The sequence below is a fragment of the Pteropus vampyrus genome, unplaced genomic scaffold, assembly GCF_000151845.1.
Source record: "Pteropus vampyrus isolate Shadow unplaced genomic scaffold, Pvam_2.0 Scaffold15, whole genome shotgun sequence".
Classification (NCBI taxonomy): Eukaryota; Metazoa; Chordata; class Mammalia; order Chiroptera; family Pteropodidae; genus Pteropus; species Pteropus vampyrus.
This window is the reverse complement of record NW_011888796.1, coordinates 3,803,151-3,824,240: the sequence shown is the minus strand read 5'-3', so window position 1 is coordinate 3,824,240 and position 21,090 is coordinate 3,803,151. Positions and strand designations below refer to the sequence as shown.

At 40.8% G+C, this 21,090-nt stretch overlaps 1 protein-coding gene across 3 annotated transcripts in view; it reads left to right on the top strand.

Annotated features, from left to right (window-relative positions):
• The window catches only part of LOC105308396 (protein farnesyltransferase subunit beta), a 58,128-nt gene that overhangs the window by 3,651 nt on the left and 33,387 nt on the right, over nucleotides 1-21,090 (top strand). For all 3 annotated transcript variants that reach the window (XM_011384354.2, XM_023526996.1, XM_011384358.2), the window contains exons 2-4: nucleotides 9,855-9,919; nucleotides 18,231-18,303; nucleotides 20,546-20,637. In XM_011384354.2, the coding sequence (XP_011382656.1) occupies nucleotides 9,855-9,919; nucleotides 18,231-18,303; nucleotides 20,546-20,637 (230 nt within the window). The remainder of the gene's footprint in view (nucleotides 1-9,854; nucleotides 9,920-18,230; nucleotides 18,304-20,545; nucleotides 20,638-21,090) is intronic.

Sequence of the window (21,090 nt, the reverse complement as noted above, 5' to 3'; positions counted from 1 at the left end):
CCCTCCTGCAGGATTGCATGGGCTGGAGTGTCTCTAGACTTAAGGTCACATCTCCTATTAGGTGCCTTCTCTGTGGAGCTCTCTGTGTCCTTCTCTACTCTTCTTTATATCTTCAGGCTTAGGAGGGGATCAAGCCCTTTGTGTTGCCAGCCCTAGAGTACTGCACTCTCCTTTGTGGTTTCCCTGCACCTGCTCTGCCTTTGTAACTTGTTCTTTGTACTCCTCAAAGCACCCACTTTGAATGTGCCATCTGTTTTCTACCAGTAGTCAGGCTGATCTATGATTGGAGGGTTTGGGCACAATCTGACTAGCATTTCATCAGGCTCATTTAGGTCGCAGTTGAGAATAGATTGTGAGGAAGTGAGTGTGCAGGGAAATCAGTGAAGAGGCTATTGCAATACTGCATGTGACAGATAATGGCATCCTAGCTCAGGGTTATGGTAGTGGAACATTGTATCATTAGGGGTGTCTTAGGTCAGGTTCTGGGTATTTTTTGAAGATATCTACCTTAAGTTGTTTTGCTGATGGAGTTGATGCTTGAAGAACCTTTATGACTCCAGAAAGCAAGATGTGGTTAGTGGTTTTGTGTGTGTGTGTGTGTGTGTGTGTGTGTGCCATCTGCATTTACTCCATTGCAAATGCTCTGTGATTCAGGCCAGTAGGTTAATACTGGTACAGTCTCAGAAGTAGCAGGCTTGCCAAAAAACAGTTGTTTATTGAAGGTACTACTTCTGTTTTTCTTGTAGTTTGTCCTTGAACAGGGACAAAAGCATCCTCCACTTGAAATGGCATCATGTCATTAGACAACATTCAGTCAAGTGACAATCAATTCCAAGGGGAATCTAGAAGAATTATTAGTTTCAGTCCCTGCCCTCAAAATTCTTTTCTCAGAGAGAGAGAGAGAGAGAGAGAGAGAGAGAGAGAGAGAGAGAGAGAGAGAGAAAGAGAGAGAGAGAGGATATCCCTGAAACAATCACAGAATAACTTAAAAGAGCATGTATTTCAGTGCTTAATTATGACTGCGTTGCACAAGAATTTCAGGGAATGTTGCAGGCCAAGGCAGTCAGGACAACTTCACTTTGAGGGCCTGGGGTTCGACTGTAATGAATGGAGTTGGGGGGTAGCCATTCTAGTGGAAGGAGCCCTTATGAGAGAAGTCTTAACCAGAAATGGAGGGCATAGATTGGCTCTGGTAGGAAATTAGGTCAGCTGGATGAGTGGGACTGATGAGGGTGCATGGGTGGGGCAGGATGGAGAGCCAGGCTGAAGAAAGCTGGCTTCAGCGGATGGGCATTGCACCACTGCCGTTCCTGAAGGAGGGGACACAGGGATCCAAGAATGAATCCTGATCTACTGCTGTTGACTTGTTTCAAATTATGGTCAACAAAATATTACTAAATGGAGGTAGAACAAGCCACTAAATATGATCAAACTTGCCAGTTTTATACACATCTAATAGAAGAGAAGAGAGCTCTGCTTGGTTAAGTAGCCAGTAGGCTAGCTATGTGAATCAATTTTATTTTATTGAAATTCAGCATATACCATATTGCCCAACTATAAGGCAATTTCAAATATCATTTTCCCCCCTATTTCTCTATTAAAAAGTCCCCCAAAATGTTTTTTGGTCAACTTGAAAACACATGTACTTTTAGCTATGTAGGAAAACAATTTTACATTTTAAATTTAGGTACATATTCCTATTTAAAATCATATACACTAATTTAGAAATATCATTTTTCCTCCTCTTATTAAAAAAACCATTTTTCTTCAAACTCTTCATTTCCATCTTTGACCTTAGTATTTTTATCATCACTGTAGCCACATTTTGAATCAGACAATATGTTTTTCCAGGCCACACTTTTAGTTTTTTGAGATTCATTCCTTCTGAATATATGTAAGATATTGTCATTGAATATTTTATTACAAGTTACAATTTGAATTTTCTCACGATGTTTCTAGTTGGCGTATATGTGTGATAAAGATAGTTTTCAGGAAAAGGTAAAATCGAAACTCATACAGATAAAAATGAACATGTTGTAAATATTTTATTTTACTCACATATGAGGGAACCAGGCAGATGTGATGACCAGTTCCGAGAAAAAGTCAAAAGGCACAAATTTATATGGAGTAAAGAAATTGATTTGCAAATAGATACAAAACTTTTTTCCACAGTGGAGAGATAAATCAATCAAATCAAAACTTAAGGGGCAAGGTAGAGTTTACATATTTTTCAGTTATCTGTGGTCTACATAGAGATCTAAAATAGTTAAAAGACAATGAACAGGGCTAGAACCAGACAGCCTGGAAGGGTGTGCTACAGACAATGCATAGTTTTCCATTGAAGTACAGAATTTTTTACACTACTCTGTAGTGTTGAAGAAGAAAAGAAGTATATAGTGGGGGAAGACGATTTTTCCTGTATCCGTCTAGGGTTTTTTTTTTTTTTTTTGGCTGGTAACAGTTAAATTGACATAAGACAAATTAACAGGAGAAAAGCAAATTTAATTTCGTTCATATCAGAGCCTTTCAAAGACGATGAGAGACTCAAGGGCATGATTGAGGCTCATATGCTACCCTGAGCTAAGGAATGGGATAGGAAAGGCCCTGGGGCTTCTAAGGGGAGCAGGGTAATTCACAGGATAATAAGAAAAGCATGTGTTTAGTAATTAGCTGTTTGCCCTGCCATCCTGGTAAGTCATTCAGGTAAAAAGTTATCTCTGGTAATAGCTCTCTTTCTGGGCCAGGTCCCCTATCTAAATTCTTTTAGGTAGTTAAGGGACAGGTAAAAGTTTTTCCTGAGTCTGCTAGGTCTTGATAGTTTTCAGTTCAAAACAATATACATGCCAAAGTAGCACATTTTGGAATGGCATAATCTGTTCTGCTTCAATAGTATGTATAGTATGCCATAGTATATACTATACTGTATATATAGTTAGATGGATGACCTAGATGTATGGTATAGTATAGTACAGTCCAGTATAGTATATATAGTATATTTTGGATAATGTACTATTCTCCCTGTTGATGGACATTCAGGTTATATTTAAGTTTTTACAGTTATTTATCATACTGCAATGAGCATCCTTATGCATACCTTCTTGTGCACATGTATAAGAGTTTCTCTTATATTGTATAATGTATATAATATATATATGTTATATATATTATAGCCCTCAGGTATGTATATCTCAACCTGAGAGGTAGAATTGCTGGGTTGTAGGGTCTGTGCCCTTTCAGTGTTATTACCTGCTACTGTATTGCCCTTCAAAGTGGCCCTGGCAATTGTTAGTGATGTATTGGAGTTCTGTTTTGCCCACACCCTCTCCAAGACTTGATATTGTCAGAGGTCTTAATTTGGGGAAAATAATATCTTTTACATATATGTCAAATATCTTCCCCTAGGCTCTTGTTTTCTTTTAACCTTGCTTATGTTTATGTTCTTATTTGTCTTTTCCCTTATAGTTTGGGCTTTTTGAGGAAATCTTTATCCCAAGAACGTAAAAAAATTCTTCTATATGCTTTTTAAAATGATTTTATTCAAGTTTTCATGTTCAAGTTTAATTAACCTGGAATTTATTTTTTTTTAAGATTATGAAGTCTCAAAGTAATTTTTCTACTAGCAATATTTATTCAATAGTTCATGTTATTCCTTTGATATTGGGTTTTACCATCTCTGCCATATACCAAGTTTTCATATATGCATGAGCTGTCAGGGATTCTTTAATGAAAAATACTGCTAGAGGAGGATTCCTTTCACGTTGTTGCATGTATCAGTTAATTTATCCCTTTCTATTGCTGAGTAGTATTTCTATGAATATACTACTGGTTGATGTTGTTGGGTTTTTTAAAAGAATACATTTTCCTTCTGATAGACAGTGGAGCTGCTTCCAGATTTTGGATATTATGAATAATGCTGCTATAAAAATTCTCGTAGAAGTCTTTATGATCATATGTTTTCATTTCTCTTGGGTAAAGACCTAGAGGTGGAATTGTTGGAACATAGGCTTGGTGTATGTTGAGTTTTATAGCAAACCATTGGTCTTTTCCAGAGTAGTTGTGCATTTTACACTCTCACCACAATGTGTAAGAGCTCTGGTTGCTCTACATACTTGCTAGCATTCGTGTTGTCTGTCTCTTGGAGTCGTTCTGCTGGTGGGTGTGGATTGGTAATATTAAAGAAAAAATTATTCGTGATGCTTATTAAAGGAAGACTTTATTCAAGGGGGACCACTACAATGATGTTTTGCAGTAGGGAAGACAGATTGGGTTTAACTTAGAATACAGCGAGGAAAAGTGGGATTTTATAGGCAAGGATCAGGTGCGGGGATTGGTGGATGGAAAATTACTAAGAGATTTGGTTACACTGATCTAACAGGATTTCTTGTGAAGACAGGCCCCGGGTGATCAGACGTCACTGGGGGATGGTGGAGAATGGGGAACACAATCAGATATTGAAGACAATCAGATATTGAGAATGGAAGATTCTGGCTAACCCAGCTTAGCAGGATTCTTGCTAAAATTGGGTGATGCAAAGATGGATGTACAAAAGTTGAGGCCTGGTTGGGAAAAGGATTCAGAGTAAAGTTTGGTCAAGGAGAGAATTCGTCAGTGTCTCATTGTACAGTATTTGCTTTCAAATTGCCAAAAACACTTTCTAACCATTTAAGCATTTATTTATCTACTATATATAAAAATGCATTGTATATGTGTGTGCAGATATATTTGACTTTTCAAAAATCTTTCTTATACCTGGATAAAGTAATCATGATACAATATGGGTATTAAGTGTTTTGTTTTGATTCTTAATAATTTCCTCCACCTTTTTATTATAGAAATTTTTCAAATATACAGAAAAATTGACAGCATCTGTTTACCCTCCATCTAATCTTTCTCCTTTATGTAAACTGTTAAAGGATACATTTTAAAAGAGGATTAAAATCATGACTCATACAAATACAAAATGAACACATGTCAAAGATTTTATTTAACTCATGGAACCAGTAAGATATTACTACTAGTTCGGAAGAGAACTCAAAGTACCACATATTTTACAGTCAAATAAGGAATGCTGAAATGGATGCAAAGCTGGTAATATCTATAGGATGATAATTAATTACATGTTACCAGGTACAATTTGCATTTCTGTGGACAGAAATTATTTACATTGCCATCAATTTTGTACGAGTTAACTTCTGCCCCTACAGGGTTGTGAAATAGCGTAGTAAAGGACGAAGGTAGAGATAATCCAATGAATCACTTAGACAAGACACAATTTTTCCGTGTGTGTGTGTGTGTGTGTGTGTGTGTGTACACGGATATATATGTAGATGACTGATTTTTTTCTGCATCTTTAAAGTAAGATGAAGACATTATGATTCTTCACCCCATGCATCTCCTAAAACTGACATTCTTTTACATAATGGCAATAATAATATCACACCTAAGAAAATAAAAAATAGTTCTATAATATCTTCTAATATCCAGTTTATTTTTAAATTTCCCCAAGAGTCCCAAGATTCTTTTAATATCTTTGTGTGTGTGTTGAGACAGTCATAGCTTCTTTATTTCAGGCTGTTTAAAAATTTTGATGAGCTAATTCCTCGGGATTAAATCTTCTGGTGACTAATCCTGGTGGCCTTTCTTGTAATATTTTGTTTAGTAATCTTTCTGAAACAGATCAAATGCTTTAGGCTGTTGTCCTCCTCCCAAGAGAGCCATGTCACTTTCATTAACGTGGCATGAACTGTGTACCCTGTGCCTAAAGGAAATGAACCTGTGGGCCCTTTACTTCTTATGCAAAAGAAATTATCTGTTTTATGGAGCTGTTAATCAGCCTTTGTATTGATTGTACCCTTGCCTGTGGGAATTCTCAGGGAGAAGGAAAAATTAACTAGAATAGAATAGTCCATTCCTTTGGGACGGAAAGGAAGAATGGAAATTCAAGATAAAATGAGAGGGCAGGGAATGTGGACATGCTTTTAGCATCCCTGAAGTTGATTTCTGTTTTTTGAGTTCCAGTGTGAGAGCTATATAGTGTTGAGTTCTTCATGACTTAGGCAGCTTTTTTTTTTTTTTTTAAATAGCCCTCAGTTCTCCTATATATAAAACAAGGATTTTGATAAAATATTTAAAAGAAATTTAATTATAGATCTTGCTTATAGATATTATACAATTATTATGACCACTTCCCTTAATTCTGTGCCAAAGGCTAAATTTCTAAATCTGCTAATGTGTTGGAGGTTCCCAAGACCACCTCCAGGTTTGGTGATTCAATACAAGGATTAAGAAGACTCAGCGTATAGTTGTACTCACGATTATAATTTATTACAACAAAAGCTACAAAGCGAAATCAGCATAAGCTTCCAAAAGTACCTTTGCAGTGGAATCACACAAGACCAGTTTAATTCCTCCAGTGTTGAATTGTGAATTGTGACAACATATGCAGTATTGTCTACTAGGGAAGCTTATTAGTGCTCATATTTTTTATTAGAGGTTGGTTACATAAGTACCCTCTGCCTAGCACCTCTCAAAATTCCAGACTCGCAGAAAGAAAGTAGCTGTTCAGTATAAACCATATTGTTTATACAGTTAGGCCCAGTGATTCACTCTTATCAGTCCTAGGGATGGTGGGAACCCTCTGAAATTCAGATTCCCAGACACCTGCCAAGGGTCAACCTTTCAAGCAAGCCTTTCTAAGGAAAGCAGTCTCAGGCCTACTATGTTAACTTTTTCATATACAACTAGCCTTTTTCTTTTCCTCATGCTATGCAAATCAGAACATTCAAAGAATGCTTGCATCTTCTCAGTAACAAATTTATTCAGATTTTATATAACACTGGCAGGATATGTGGGGAATGGGGGAGGCAAAAAAGGATGTTGTGTGTTTTGGGGATTTCTTTTATTTTTCTCTTCCCTGGATGAGTACTTTTTAATTTCTATATGAAACCATTAGTATTTGTCAAAAAGAAAAAAAAATTCAGGCTTATTGCTAAGTATGGTTTGTAAAATTGTACTCTAAAAACCGTACTGTGTGCTCCTAAGTGATCTTTTTCTATTAAAAAATACACCAGTTCCTAAAGGACAACCCATGGAACGGGAATAAATTTTTGTGAATCATATACCTAATAAGGGACTTGTATCTGGAATATATAAGGTACAATTACAATTCAGTAATGAAAAGACAACCCAATTTTAAAGAATGAGTCAAGTATCTGAATAGACATTTCTCCAAAGGAGATATACAAATGGCCAGTAAGCCCAAAAAACATGTTCAGTATCATTAGCCGTCAAGAAAATATAATCAAAACTACAATGAGATACTAGGCTATACTAGATACTAGATTATAGACACTAGGATGGCTATAATCAAAGACACAAATAACATGTGTTGGTGAGGATATAAAGAAATTGGAACCCTCATACACTGCTGGCAGGAATGTAAAATGGTGCAACTGCTTTGGAAAACAGTCTGACAGTTCCACAAAGCATTAAACATAGAGTTACTGTATGATCTAGCAATTCCACTCCTAGGTATAAACCCGAGAGACATGAAAACATCTGTCTATCCAAAAACTTATACAAGAATGTTTATAGCAGCATTATTTATAATAGCCCAAAAGTAGAAACAGCCCAAATGCCTATCAACTGATGAATGGGTAAGCAAAATGTGATGTATCCATTTTGGATACTACTTAGAATACTACTTGGCAATAAAAAGAAATTAAGTATTAGTACATGGTACAACATGGATGAAGCTTGAAAGTATTATACTAAGTGAAAGAAGCCAGTCACAAAGGACCATATAATGTGTGATTCTATTTATAGGAAATATGCAGAATAGGCACATCTGTAGAAATAGAAAGTAGTGGTTGACTGGAGCAAGGAGGATGGAGGATTGGGGGTGGCTGCTAAGTGATGCAGGGTTCCTTTTTGGAGTAGTGAAAAATGTTCTAAAACTGATAGTGGTGATGGATGCACAGCTCCGGGAATTGAATAGTGTGTGAATTATATCACAATAAAGCTATTAGAAAAATATACCCGTTCTTAAGAAAAAATAAAGTAAATTTTTATTTGTCCATTTTTATCAACAGCTGACCTACAATAGTCAGGTACTTATTAGAATTCATATCTTAGATTTTTAGACATGATGAGTCAGTTACCAACTGCATTGGAATATTATCGGTTCATTCTGGAGAATGTGATTAGGAAATGCAATTAGGAAAATCCAAAGAGAAGTGACACTGTATTAGAAATATTTGAAGCATTTTCTACTTTGCCATATGATATACATCTATGTCTCTGTCAGGTATCTCAGTTTAGAAATAAACCTCCATTTTCCTCATCTAGAACTTAGCCACATATGTTGCCTGAGTAGGAACTGAAGGTGGGACTTCTCATTAAGGAGTCTTTGGCTAGAAGCTTTTCTCCTAGGTGGGTCTAAGTGGCAAAATGCTAAGGAGGAGATGAGCTCATCCATTAGCTTTTGAATATTATTAAGTCATATGGATTTGAATCGGCTTGTATATGGGTAAAGGAAATGAATTATCTTCCCACTTGCTTTTGTTTCATTCAGAATTCATCAATTCACTTAGCTATAACACTAAATAGTAGGTACATCTTTATTTAGTGATCTTACTGACATACGTTTCCTGTATATTTTTCCATCCCTTTTAGCTTACAGCTAAGGAAGGCATGACTGAGAAATGCAGTCTGTATTCCATTTAGGCTGGTGCTTTATATTAGTCCCTTGTGCGTGTCTGGAATAGAAAAAGAATTATGAGGCATCTGGGACAACTTTCTTATTCCTCCTGAGTCAGGTTTTCATAGTGACTTTGGTCTGTTTTTTGAAGCATTGTACATTCTTAGCCAGATCATCCCTCAAACTCATATTCAAAGGCAAATATCAAAGTATATCCTAAAAGCAAATATAAATGAACTTTAGATTGGATGTCATTTTAGGTGATTCACATCACTGCTCCCCTCATCATCACAAATCATTCCTGCACACTTGTCAAAGGAATGGGAAACTTTGACTCAGTGGGTGTTTCAGAAATAAATAACACATTTTAAAAATTTCCCAGAGATGACTTTGTTATATATCTTGAAATCTCATCGAGGACATGCCTCACCACAAAGAGCAGAGATGTTGATGACGGTGAAATCCTATACCTTTTAGCCACCCCCTCCCACATTACTGTACCCTTTCCTTTCGGAAGTTGTACTGTGTGACCATACCGTGATGTGCTCTTCAGAGGACACAAGAGATCTGGTTTCTTTTGTGACCTACTCTCTGAGATCCTATGTTTTAGTATTGTGTGTGACATAGGACCAATGGCCAGATAGGCTATTTCTTTTTGTTTCTGCGATTGATGTGATTGTAAATCTCTTAGGGGATTTTAATACTGTTCAATCTGTATTTAAATCTGTATTTAAACAATAAGAAGTATGACTGTTGGCAGGAATTATGTGTTTGAGAATGGCCAGGAAAATGAACACCTAAACAACTTCATAGAGCAGGTGAGAATAAATCTTTTAAGCAAAATGTATCTGTCTTCATCTGTTCCCCAAGTAACTGGTGCCAGGAAGCCAAACTGCCATGAGTGTGGATATTATGAATTAGTTTACTAGAGAAGCTGATTGTAATGCTAGCATGGTAAGGGGCATTCTCTCAATCTCTCTCCTTATCTAAGCCTGTCATCCCGCAGAGGCCCTGAATGCAGTCTTATAGTATTATGAAGTACAAAACCACACCAAGCAACTCTAGGCAACAGTCATTTGTGGCAATAGGAAGAAGAAGTCAATAGAGGTCTTATCTGTATTTGTTTTCTCTCTCCCATCTCCTGCATCCTTACCAGGCAAAAGTAGAAGAAAAGATCCAAGAGGCCTTCAGTTCTTACAAGTTCAACCACTTTGTACCAAGGTAAGCTGTGGTTGGGAGTTTGAGGGGATCTGGGAGACACCACCTCCTGGGAGAGCCTGTCTTTCCTCCTTGAGCGTGTCCAACCATGGGGGATGAGTCTGCTGTGCGACTGATGTTTCTCGACCTTGTGGTTACCTGGATGTGCTTATAACCTCAGCTTCTTTCTCTATTTGAATGCTGTTTAGAGGAGATGCTCCACTTGAACTGAGCTGTCAGGTGTTCCATGAGGACACCCTTTGAGGCCTGAACTCAGGGGTCTGAAAGTGGAGAGAGGAAGTTTATATTTCTGTTGCTTATTGTAACCTGCTGCTCTGGTGTTCAGATCAGAACTCTCAAGTTTTTATTTTTCATATTATACTTTGAAACAGATGTAGGACTTGGGGATGGCAAAGGAAGGATTCTTTTGATGTATATTATTATTTGACTGGGAAACTGAAACCATCCTGTGTCATATTTTCAGCCATCAGAACCGATGTGTAGTCCAAAACTATGTGTGATCATCATTTTATCTTAATGATACAACACTTTTTCTTGACAATCTCTGAACAAAGTATAGTTAGGCCATTGGCTGATTCACTCTGAATGGGAAGTGAGGGTATGAAGTCTAGCCTAACCACTTTTATGGTGTCTCCTGACTTCCTGACACCTCCTAGCAGACTAACTAGGGGCAAGTCAATCTCTGGGTACTTCTTACTAGAACATTATAAATGGTTCTAGCCAGAGTTAACTTTGTGTCCTTTTTGCCACGATTTTATTTTGCTATTTTTTCCTTGAAAAAAAAAAAAAATTCTGTCAGAAAATTCTAATTAGCCAAAGCAGAAAACAGTTGGAAAAGGCACATTGGAAAAAGCGGAAGATAGGTGGGAATGTTATCTTTGCCTTCTTTCCCTAGGAATGGGAAGAAGGAAAATATCAACTAACAAGAGGAGTCTCCCCCAAATTGCTAAACTGAAGCTTCGCACTCACCCAAAGCTCAGGCCTTGGTAATGAATTATGGCTCTTGTGATGAGTCACGGCTAGAGATTAGCAAATGGCACCGTTTGTTTAAATAGCTCAGGGAGAATGAGCTCTCTACCCTGTCCAGGCCATTTCCCCAGAGGTGGTGGGACTTGGGGATGGTCGGGGGCGTGATTGGTGTAGGAGAGGCTTTGTAGTTAGCAGTTGCATCCCCATGACTCACCTGACTGAGCTCTGAGTCATTGTCTACTGGATGCAGCTCTGTGTACACATGTCCTTTGTGTTTCCAAAGGGACCATTGATCATCTGACATTCCTTGTTCACCCACCATCAGAATAGAGCCCTTGGACTTTTCTTTCATACTTACTGAGCTGAGAGGGAAAATGGGAGGTTATCGTTTGGGAGAAAGAAGAAGTTGTATTTTGGGAGTGGTGGTAAGGACAATAGAGGAGTAAAACCTCCTGCGTCATAGGTCTTAGGTCAGATGTGGGAGGGAAACAAAAATGTTCCTCTTTGGTTTGGATCTTTTGTGGACATAGATTATATCAGGGCCCTGGGTTTATTTCAGGAATCTGACATTTCCCCTTTTATCATGGTTGCTTATGAAAATGAATGTTATAAAGCAGGGGTCCCCAACCCCCAGGCTGTGAACTGATACCTGTCCATGGCCTGTTAGGAACCGGGCTGCACAGCAGGAGGTGAGCAGTGAGTGAGCTAGTGAAGCTTCACCTGTGTTTGCAGCCGCTCCCCAGCGCTAGCATCACCGCCTCAGCTCCAGCTCAGATCATCAGGCATTAGATTCTCACAGGAGCACCAGTCCCTGTTGCCAGAAAGGTTGGGGACCACTGTAATTTGAAAAATGCTAGTGAGCATCTTATTATGTTACAGCATGCTAATTAATATTAGAGAGATTATACATTTTGACTGAATGGCTGAGTGTATAAATCAATGTATCAATATAAGGCTGAAGCCAAACATCCTCATCACAGAACTTCTAAGATACAAGAATAAATCTGAAAATTTATAAAATTAAAATTATTATCACAATTTTAGTATTTAACATTTTAGTAGTCAGATTTTAAAAGTCTGACATTCTAATGTAGGAACAAACCTTTATTGTTGGCCTAAGTGAACACTCAGATATTAGCAATAAGTCTAAATGCCACGGTTTATTTGTTTCTCTGAGATCACAATGCTGATCAGATGTGGTAGAATCACATACACTCCCAGGACCACTCACCACGCACAGGACCAGGGATGCCAGGAATGATGCTGAGGGAGGCATTTGCCTATTCAGCCTTCCAGAGTCATAGCCAAATAGCAGAGTTGGCTGAAATTCAAGGCAGAAGCTGAATGTTGGTACATTCTACAGTTATTCCCCACCCCAGAAATGATTTTCCTCTCTCTAAGTATGTGAAACATGCATCCTATCCTGGATGAGGTGGTTTATCTCAAGGAGCTTTCGACCATGCTTTTAACAGTTTGTTTTGTTTAGCAGCAGCCTGCTTTCCCGTGAAAGTTAATTTTTCTTTCCCTATAGCTAGCTAGTTATTCTCACTGTTCCACACACTTATGAATTTTTCCTTTTCCATTTATTACATTACCTTTAGTAAGAAATCTGAAATGCATAAACTAAATACACACACACTCATACACTCACTCACTCATTTGTAATTTTAAAGTTATTTTATTCCTGGGAAAAGTGGCTTGGAGCTCCTTGGAAGTGAGAAGTATTGATAATGGCCTGTGCTGGTAGAGTGCTGAAGGTTAGGTGTTGACACTGCCTTGAGGCCAAATAAGCTCTCGGAGTAGTTCTCACACAGGTGCTTGCTGTGCTTCCATGTTTTTCTGCCATTTCTGTATGTGATGTTACCTTAGAGTTTTCGAAATCCTGAGCAGTTAGAAGATGTAGTCCTTCATACTGTTGTTCTTTCCAAAGTCTTTACAAAGAAGTTCATTTTCCCTCCTACCCTCTCTCAAGTGACTTATTTCTCACGTACCAGAGGCTTATGTTTTGACTAGGGATGCTCCTGGCTTTAGTGGGTTTAAAATCTTCCCAGGAGCCAACCATGAACTGAATCTTATTCCTCTTCATCTGTCACAACTGAAGGCACGGTTCTTAGGGACGGTCCAGGTTTAGGGAGAGGGAGTGTGTTAGCTATCATTCAGTCTGCTGTATTCATTTAAAGTCATTCATTCCTTCACTCCTTCAGCATCAATTTGTAGAGGGTCTCCAAAGGGCCAGGCACTATGCTAGGCTCTGGGAACAGTGAGCAAGGACAAGCCAAGTCCTGCTGGGCTGTCAGTCTCATCAGGGAGGTGGCCATTAAACAAACAAATGCAAATACATAGTTACCAGTGGGATGAGTATCAAGGAAGAGAATGGGATGCTCTGAGAGAGAATAACAGGGAAGATGTAGTTCATGTTGGGAAGTCAGGGAAAGTGTCTTAATCCATTCCGGTTACTATAACAAGTTACCATAGACTGGGTGGCTTAAACAACAGATGTTTATTTCTTACAGTACTGGAGGCTGGGAAATGCAAGAAAGACCAAGGCACCAGTGGGTTCGGTGTCTGGTGCAGGCCCAGTTCCTGTTCACAGATGGCATCTTCTCCTTGTGTCCTCACGTGGTGGAAGAGTTGAGGGAGCTCCCTGGGGTCTCTTTTATAAAGGGCACTCATCCCTTCATGAGAGCTCTACCCTCTGGTCTTAAACACCTCCCAGAGGCCCCACCTCCAAGTACCATCACACCAGGGATTGGGATTTCAACATACAGGTTTTGGAGAAACAATGCGAACACTCAGTCTATAGCAGAAAGCTTCTCAGAGAAAGTGATTCTTGAACTGAGACCTGGAGGGTGAGTAGGAGTTTTCCAGTTTAGGAGGTGGTGGGAGGGGGCCAGGCAGAGGGAAAGCAAGAGCTTAAGCCCTGAGACTGAAAAGAGCAGAGTGCAAGAAGGCAGGGTGGCTGAAGCTCAGCGAGTGAGCTCGGAGAGAAGTAGCTCGGAGAGGCACATCGTGAAGAGTCCCGAAGCCCAGTGGGCTCCCTCAGAGTGAATACGATTTACATTGCTGCCCAGTACACGTGTTTCTGAGTTCCTTCTCCAACAGTGGAACCGGACTGCCAATATCCTTAATATGTTTACTTATTTGATCATTCCTTTTGTGTGTCCCAATCTCCCAGCCTCCTCTGCACAGCTACATGGATGTCCTCCTCACCCATTCGAGCGCTGATACCCTCCCTGCATCACCCTCTCAAGATGTGCAGAGCCCATCTTGTCTCCCACCTAATTGAATGGCTTTAGGGCCGAGTTGTTCAGGAAGGAACAGGAAAGAGCTCTAGCTATTTTTTTTTTTTTTTAAACTCCCTACACAGAAAAGATTCTCAGAGAGATGTATAAAACTAAGGGTATTAGTTTGCTAGGGCTGCTGTAATCAAATACCACTAACTGGGTGACTTAAACAACAGAAATTTATTTTCTCTGGAGGCTGGAGGTCCAAGATCAAGGCGCCAGCAGGGTTGGTTTCTCCTGAGGTCTCTCTCCTTGGCTTGCAGACGGCCGTCTTCTCACTGTGTCCTCCCATGGCCTTTCCCTGTGCACGCATCCCTGGTGTCTCTTCCTCTTCTTTTGTCACCAGACATCCTTTAATCTTAAATACCTCTTTTAAGGCCCTCTTTCAAATGCAGTCACACTAGAGGTTAGGACTTCAACACATGACCTTTGGGGGACACAATTCAGTCCATAACAGTACGGCAATACAGTTTCTGGATGACCAAAAGAGGTTTTATATATGTCCTTTCAATTGAAAAAGAATCATAACCTCAAAGGAGAAGTTAATACTCAGTCACTTAGCATCGTAGCCCTTGACTTTAGATAAATACTCACACCTTTTCTAGGATTTTAGAGTAACATGCATATTTGTGTGTGTGTGTGTTTGTGTTTATGTGTTTATGATTAAGCGGATGAAACTGAATGAGAACACTTTCTCTTGTGGAAATGGTCACTGAAAAGCATTTCTCTTCCTCTGCCTGTGGCTAAAGTTGATCTTGAGATGAAACCAGAGAAAGAAACTCTCTCCCAGCAGGACTCCTAGGGCCTGGTTGTCCGTGAGATTCAAGATGCGGGGAGAGCTGTTGGGGAGCCCCTTTGGGCTGTGTCAGGTCCTGTCCCTAGAGAACAACCTGGAGCTATAGAAAATGTGACTGAGGCATCTTTCAACAAGATGTTTCTGGGCAGCTGAGGCTTCAGGTGGTTTCTCGTCATTTCAGTAATCCTGAGGAGTGAGCCAGTGTCTCTTATTCCCTAGAAGTAGAAAAGCGTTTGCCTCTGAGGCCTTTCATTTTCTAGTGACCAAAAAGCCCCTTGTCAAGTGGGAGGAGTGCTGAGAAGACAAGAAAAGGGTTCCTTCTCTAGGTTTTTCTTTTCCTTTCCTTTTATTTCCAATAGGGGGAAGAGTTGTTTAGTTGCCTAATTCAGCTCTCCAGAAGTGCCAAGTCCCATAGCAAAGGTCAACCTCTGGCCGATGGGTCTCCTGCAGTGTGATGTGTGTGTGAACACATGAGAAAACTGACAGAACGAACCTCTGAGCCAGAGCACGTATGTTCTTGAGTCCAGTCACCCCTTTCCATGGCATCTCTATTGGATTGCATTTTAACCTCCACTTGGAGAGTTATCATCCTGTATATTGAAAAGGAGAACAGGCAGAAACTGTCCTTACCATCTTTTGTTCTTTCTTGTGTTCATTCGACAAATAGATGTCAGCCTGCCAGGCACAGATGCTGGAGACAGACATGCGGTCCCTTCACAGAGTTACAAGGCAGTGGGGTAGGCAGGCCTGCTGAATGGATAATTCCACTAAGCACACCCCCTTCTCACCTGGTTCCTTGCCCCAGCATTATACTTAGGGTCACGACGTTTTATTTACAAAGAGCCTTTAACGATATCTTGCCTGACATTTCCAAACGAGGTGGCTAGAGTTCTCCTTTGGAACAGAGTGCTTTCCCCTCTCCTCTCTGTGTCTTAGCATCTTGGTACTTGGTGTATTCAAATTCCTTTGACTTTTAGACATAAAAGAATTGACCTATAGAAAACCCCACTGTGAATCAGTCAGGAGTTTTGCCTCCAAATTCTGTGCTCGCCCTCACCTGGCTTGGGTTTCTCAGCCTCCCTTCACTTCTCGAGTGGATCTCTGCCTGCCTGCATTAATGGTCTCTTGGACCCATTTGGTTCTTCCTGTTCATCATACCCATCCTGCCCACACCCAGCCTGCCCAGCCTGGGCCAGCATGTCTCATGAGCTATTTCAGCAATTCCCTGATCTCGGTCAGTTCCCTAACACCTCTGCCTTTCTGCTCTTCCCATCTTACCAGTCCCTACCATAGCATCCCCATCGCTATTTCTGCTGAAGGGTCCCAGCAAGATTTCCTGGAAAAAAGATCATATAACACTGCCTATTGAATGGCCTCACCAAAAGTTTATACTACTTAGCTTAAGCCTTCACTACTGCTTTCTAATCTTTTTAATCATCTCACGTAGATTCCCTAACACATTCTCCACAGTGGCCAATCCACAGCTCTCCTGTGGTCGTCCCTTAATTCCTGAGAAAATTGAGGCCATCCTCCATGAGTCTCCTTGGTTTCTCTCTTCCCTACCACAAAGTCCCGTATTTGTCTAACTTCACACTCTCTCCCATTGCTTCTGTCTCTGAGGCTGTAGAATCCCTCCTTGCTGCCAGGCTCACCTGCCCTCCTGACCCTCCTCCTTCAGCCCTCCTCCTTCCTCTTCAGGGACCTTCCTTGATGGATTTTCTCTGGGCTCTTGCATTTTCCGAGTCTCCCCTTTGCTTTCAAGCATGTTCACCTCTCCTCTGTCTGGATCACCTGCCTTCACCCCAGGGTCCCCTCAGGCCAACTGCTCTGCTGTCTTTATTTCCTCACAGTCACCACTAACACTCTTAGATTGTGGATTTGGTTTCCGGCCACTAGTCTTATCCCCACTCCAGTCCATTGAGTATGCTGCAGCTAGTGTGATCTAGAAAATGCGAATCTGCCCATGTCTTTCCTGTGTCTAAAATACTTCAATGACTCCCTTAAATTTTTTTCCTTTTTTTTGGTAACAGCTTTAATGAGATAATTAATATATCATACAATTCACCTATTTAAAGTGTATAATTCAGTGTGGGGTTTTTTTTTTTTTTTTTGTATATTTAGAATTGTACAACTGTCACCATAGATAATTTTAGAACATTTTCACCACTGTCTTGTCCCCTCCTTGCCATCTCTACCTACAAAAATCTTCTCCCTCTACCAGGCCCCCCCCAAAACCTTTCCTGATCATTTCCTTCTTTCTCAATGAGGTGAGGTACCCCCTCCCTTTAGAGCCTCGGTAGTATTTCATCTGTTTGCTTTATGAAATCTACCCATTTTTTTCTTATATTGTTACCACCTGTGTCCTTATTTCAGTTCCAGTTCTGAATTGGAAGGCTTTTTGAGGTAAAGACTATATGAATGATCTTATTCTGTGCACAGTATAGTGGGAGTTCAGTAAACAATTATTGGATTAAATACCTAGAAAAGAGAATGGTTCTTTTATTCTGAAATCAGTGAGCACAGTGAAGGTCTTGCCACTCTGTTTTTGTTCTTCCTTCTGTAATCACACAGGCCTCTGCTGCGAGACCAAACATAAAGGGCATCCCTGTCCTTTGCCTGCCTGTGCAGGTGACTATGGGTGGCACCTTCCGTCTTAGAGCCAGTATTGCTGACATCGGTGCCAAGGAGAGCAACTAGCTGCAGAGTACAAACGATCCTCTGGCCAGGGCTGTGGGTCCACATGTCGGAGGTGGAACTTCAGGGAGGGAATAACAGATAGCTAAGGGGCAGGAGGCAGGGTACAAGGGACGCCAGAGAAGGGACCCCAGAAGAAATGACTGGAATGACAGAGGCTGACTAAGTCGGCTCACATTTAAATTGCTTCCAGGACAGGGAGCTACCAGATATCTATTTACAGTCAGACCGTGGGAGAACTTTCTGGGTGGTTTGTCACTGCCTGGCTGTACGTGTTCATTGTGGCTTTTCACTTAGCCCAAAGTCACCTGCCATGAAGAAGAGGATCTCACTGAAAACATTTGCCAGCATATTTTCAGACACTTTAGGGATGTTCAGATGCTGGCCTCTTTTCTCTGATTTAGCCACCCTAGGGAGCCACAGAAGTTGCATTCCTTGACTGAGGCAGGAGGGATGGCGGCAGCTGAGAGTATGTGTGAGCATGCGTGTACACATTTGCGTGCGCATGTATTTTGTAGTGGGTGGAAGTGTAAGCTGTTAGAATAGGTTTACAAGCTCTTTTTCTTTCCAGGCTCATTTTGCAGAGGGAGAAGCACTTCCATTACCTGAAAAGAGGCCTTCGACAGCTGACAGATGCCTATGAGGTAACACACTGTTCAAGAGCTCTTTCTATCGAATTAGCAGCTGGATCGTTCTCCTTTTTTCCTATTTGAACGTAAAAGACTTATGAGCCTGACCTCTCGCAGGTTCACTCTTTATACCATGTGGCTCTGGCAGGAACCAGGTACACAGGAGCCAGGTTCCTTAGAGCTGGAAGTCTCACCCTGAAAGGGCAGAACCGGATCTCTTCTTATCTTGTCCTCCCTCAGAGTTCATGGAGCACCCTAGATGGGGTGGGTTTTCTTCCTCCATTAGATCACAGCTGAGAGGTTCACATGCTTTCTTCTAGATACCCCTGAAAGGCTACCTGTTCATTCCTAGCCCTTTGCCCTATAAGCTGTCTAATTCCTATGCTGGCCAAAGGATCAGTATATAAATCCCAGAGAGTATTACTGCAGCTTTCCACTATAAACATGCCCACTTTAAAAATCGTATTCCTCGGATCCCTAGGATTCCACATAGAGACCTTGGGGTGGCCGCAGTGGTGGTGGAGGAGGGGAGGGTGTTGGGAATGGGGCTGAGTTGCAGGCAGAGGGTGAATGTGAACCGGAGGGTGCCGAACTTCCTGCCCTACTTTACAAAGAGCAGCCCTTCTCTTAATTTGCTTTTTATTTTGGATTGTATATTTGATTATTTACTACAAGGATTGACCAGCTCAAATGCCTAAGACCCAAGTACGTAGCACAAATAAGAGAATCGGGCTGGGGGAAGCCTGAGACAGACCAGAGGCCCCATGTTTTTACTCTGTTCCTGCCCATTGTTGCCATCCAGGAATGCAAACCCAGGGTTGCCAGGTCTGGCTCTGTCTGGCTCTCTCTCTTCCTCTGTTTTTTCCAAATGAAGTCAGTAATCCAGATTTCTACGTGAATTTCCTAATGCTTAAATGTTGCAACCAATTCCAATTAAACACAATTCCAATAAACACAACACTACAGGGAGCAAGCAGAATACATCCATAGCTAGATTTGTCCTTGGGCTCCAAGTGTTTAATCCTTGACTCAAATCCTCGATGGTTAGAATCCAGTCAGCCCTGATGCAATTAATGTCATACCAGCTGACATTTCAATGAACAGTGTGCTAAAAGCTTACCATGCATTATCTCATTAATCCTCACAGTTACTCCATGTGGTAGGTAAGTTTTTACTCCATGGGGTAGGTGAGTATTTTTCCTAGATAAGGAAACAGGCACAGCAAGATGAAATAATTTGCTCAAAGGCACCTAGCAAGAGAAGGAGCTGGGACTCAAACTCTAGGCAGGCCAAATTCATAGCGGTGTCTTCGGTCACCACCCAGACTGCCCCCCAGGTGGCAGGCTAGCCATAGCACATTTATGGAGAGGGTAGCCTGGGCTAATGGAGAGAGCATTGGCTTGGGAGTCCAGAAACCTGGGTTCTCGTTTCATCTCTGGCATTTACTGTCTTTGTAATCTTGGAAAAAGTTTCTCTCTCTAGACCGCATTTGTGTACTTTTAATCTGTAAAATAGGGGCAGTAATACTACCTGACTGCCCAGGCTTCAATGCTCAATACATATTTCTGGCTTGAATTAGGATCAAGTTCTGTTCATATATCACCTTTGTAAGCCTTTCCCAGCGCCTCCATGTGCTCCCTCAGGACTGTGTTTCTGCCCGTTACAGCATTTATCAAGGTATAGGTACACATGTGTTATGTTGCATCTTGTTCCAGAAAAACATAGGTAATTTCTACTTATGTACCTGTCTGGTGCCCTCTTCCTCTACAGATAACTACACACATTCTATATCCCAAGCAACTCAAGAATAGGGACTGAATTTTATTCATTATTGTACCTCCAATATTTAATACAGTACTTGGCACAAAGTAGATACTTATTAAATATTTGTTTAATCAGTGAATGAGTTAATCCAGGAAATCTCTTTCTGAGATTATGTACCTCTGGGTCTATACTGAGAAAATAGCAGCACTTCCTAGCATGTGAGAAATCCTCTGCTCAACCTTTCTTAGGTGGCTGTTGGGGAAGGACCCTTTGGGTTCAAGGTGAACTTTGTCCCATTTTCCTTTTCTCACATATGGTTCTTTCAGCTCCTGGCTAAGCCCACAAAGCAAAGCGTCCTTCATTCACTGATTGTTCATAGGGTACCCTCCTCCCCCTTGCCAGGCTGCCAGGAGTGAGACAGATGTCTTCTTGTCAGCAGTGTCTTGGAATGATTCTGAATAAGGGGTGTATTTTCTCCCCGTCCCTTGCACAGTGTCTGGATGCCAGCCGCCCATGGCTCTGCTATTGGATCCTGCACAGCTTGGAACTGCTAGACGAACCCATCCCCCAGATGGTGGCAACAGAGTGAGTCTGGCTTTGGGGAATCTAAGGTTTTCTCTGGAGTTATATTTTGAGTTGGGGTGCTTTTTGTTTTGTTTCTGTTTTATTTATTTTAAATGAAAAATAAGAGTGCTTCAAAGAAATATTTGCTCTTCTCATGACCTCAGTAACTTCCTGAAACTCCCCCTCTTTGGAAGCCTATTGTAAGCTCATGCATAGAAAAAGACTTTGAACTCTCAAGAGAAGGATTCTGATTTCTTCTATAGCCTTTTCTTTTAGCTCTTGTTCTGGTCTATGAGAAAATCCTTTATCATCAACTGTGAGAGACATGATTTTGCCAGAAAGTACAGTATGCTTTTGAATAGCTTTTGTGGGAAAGCATGTGACAACCCAACGAACAAAATGCCTTTGCCTTCCATAAACACCTCCACAGAAGTCCCTCCTCACCAGTGCCCGGAGTACAACGTGGCCATCTTC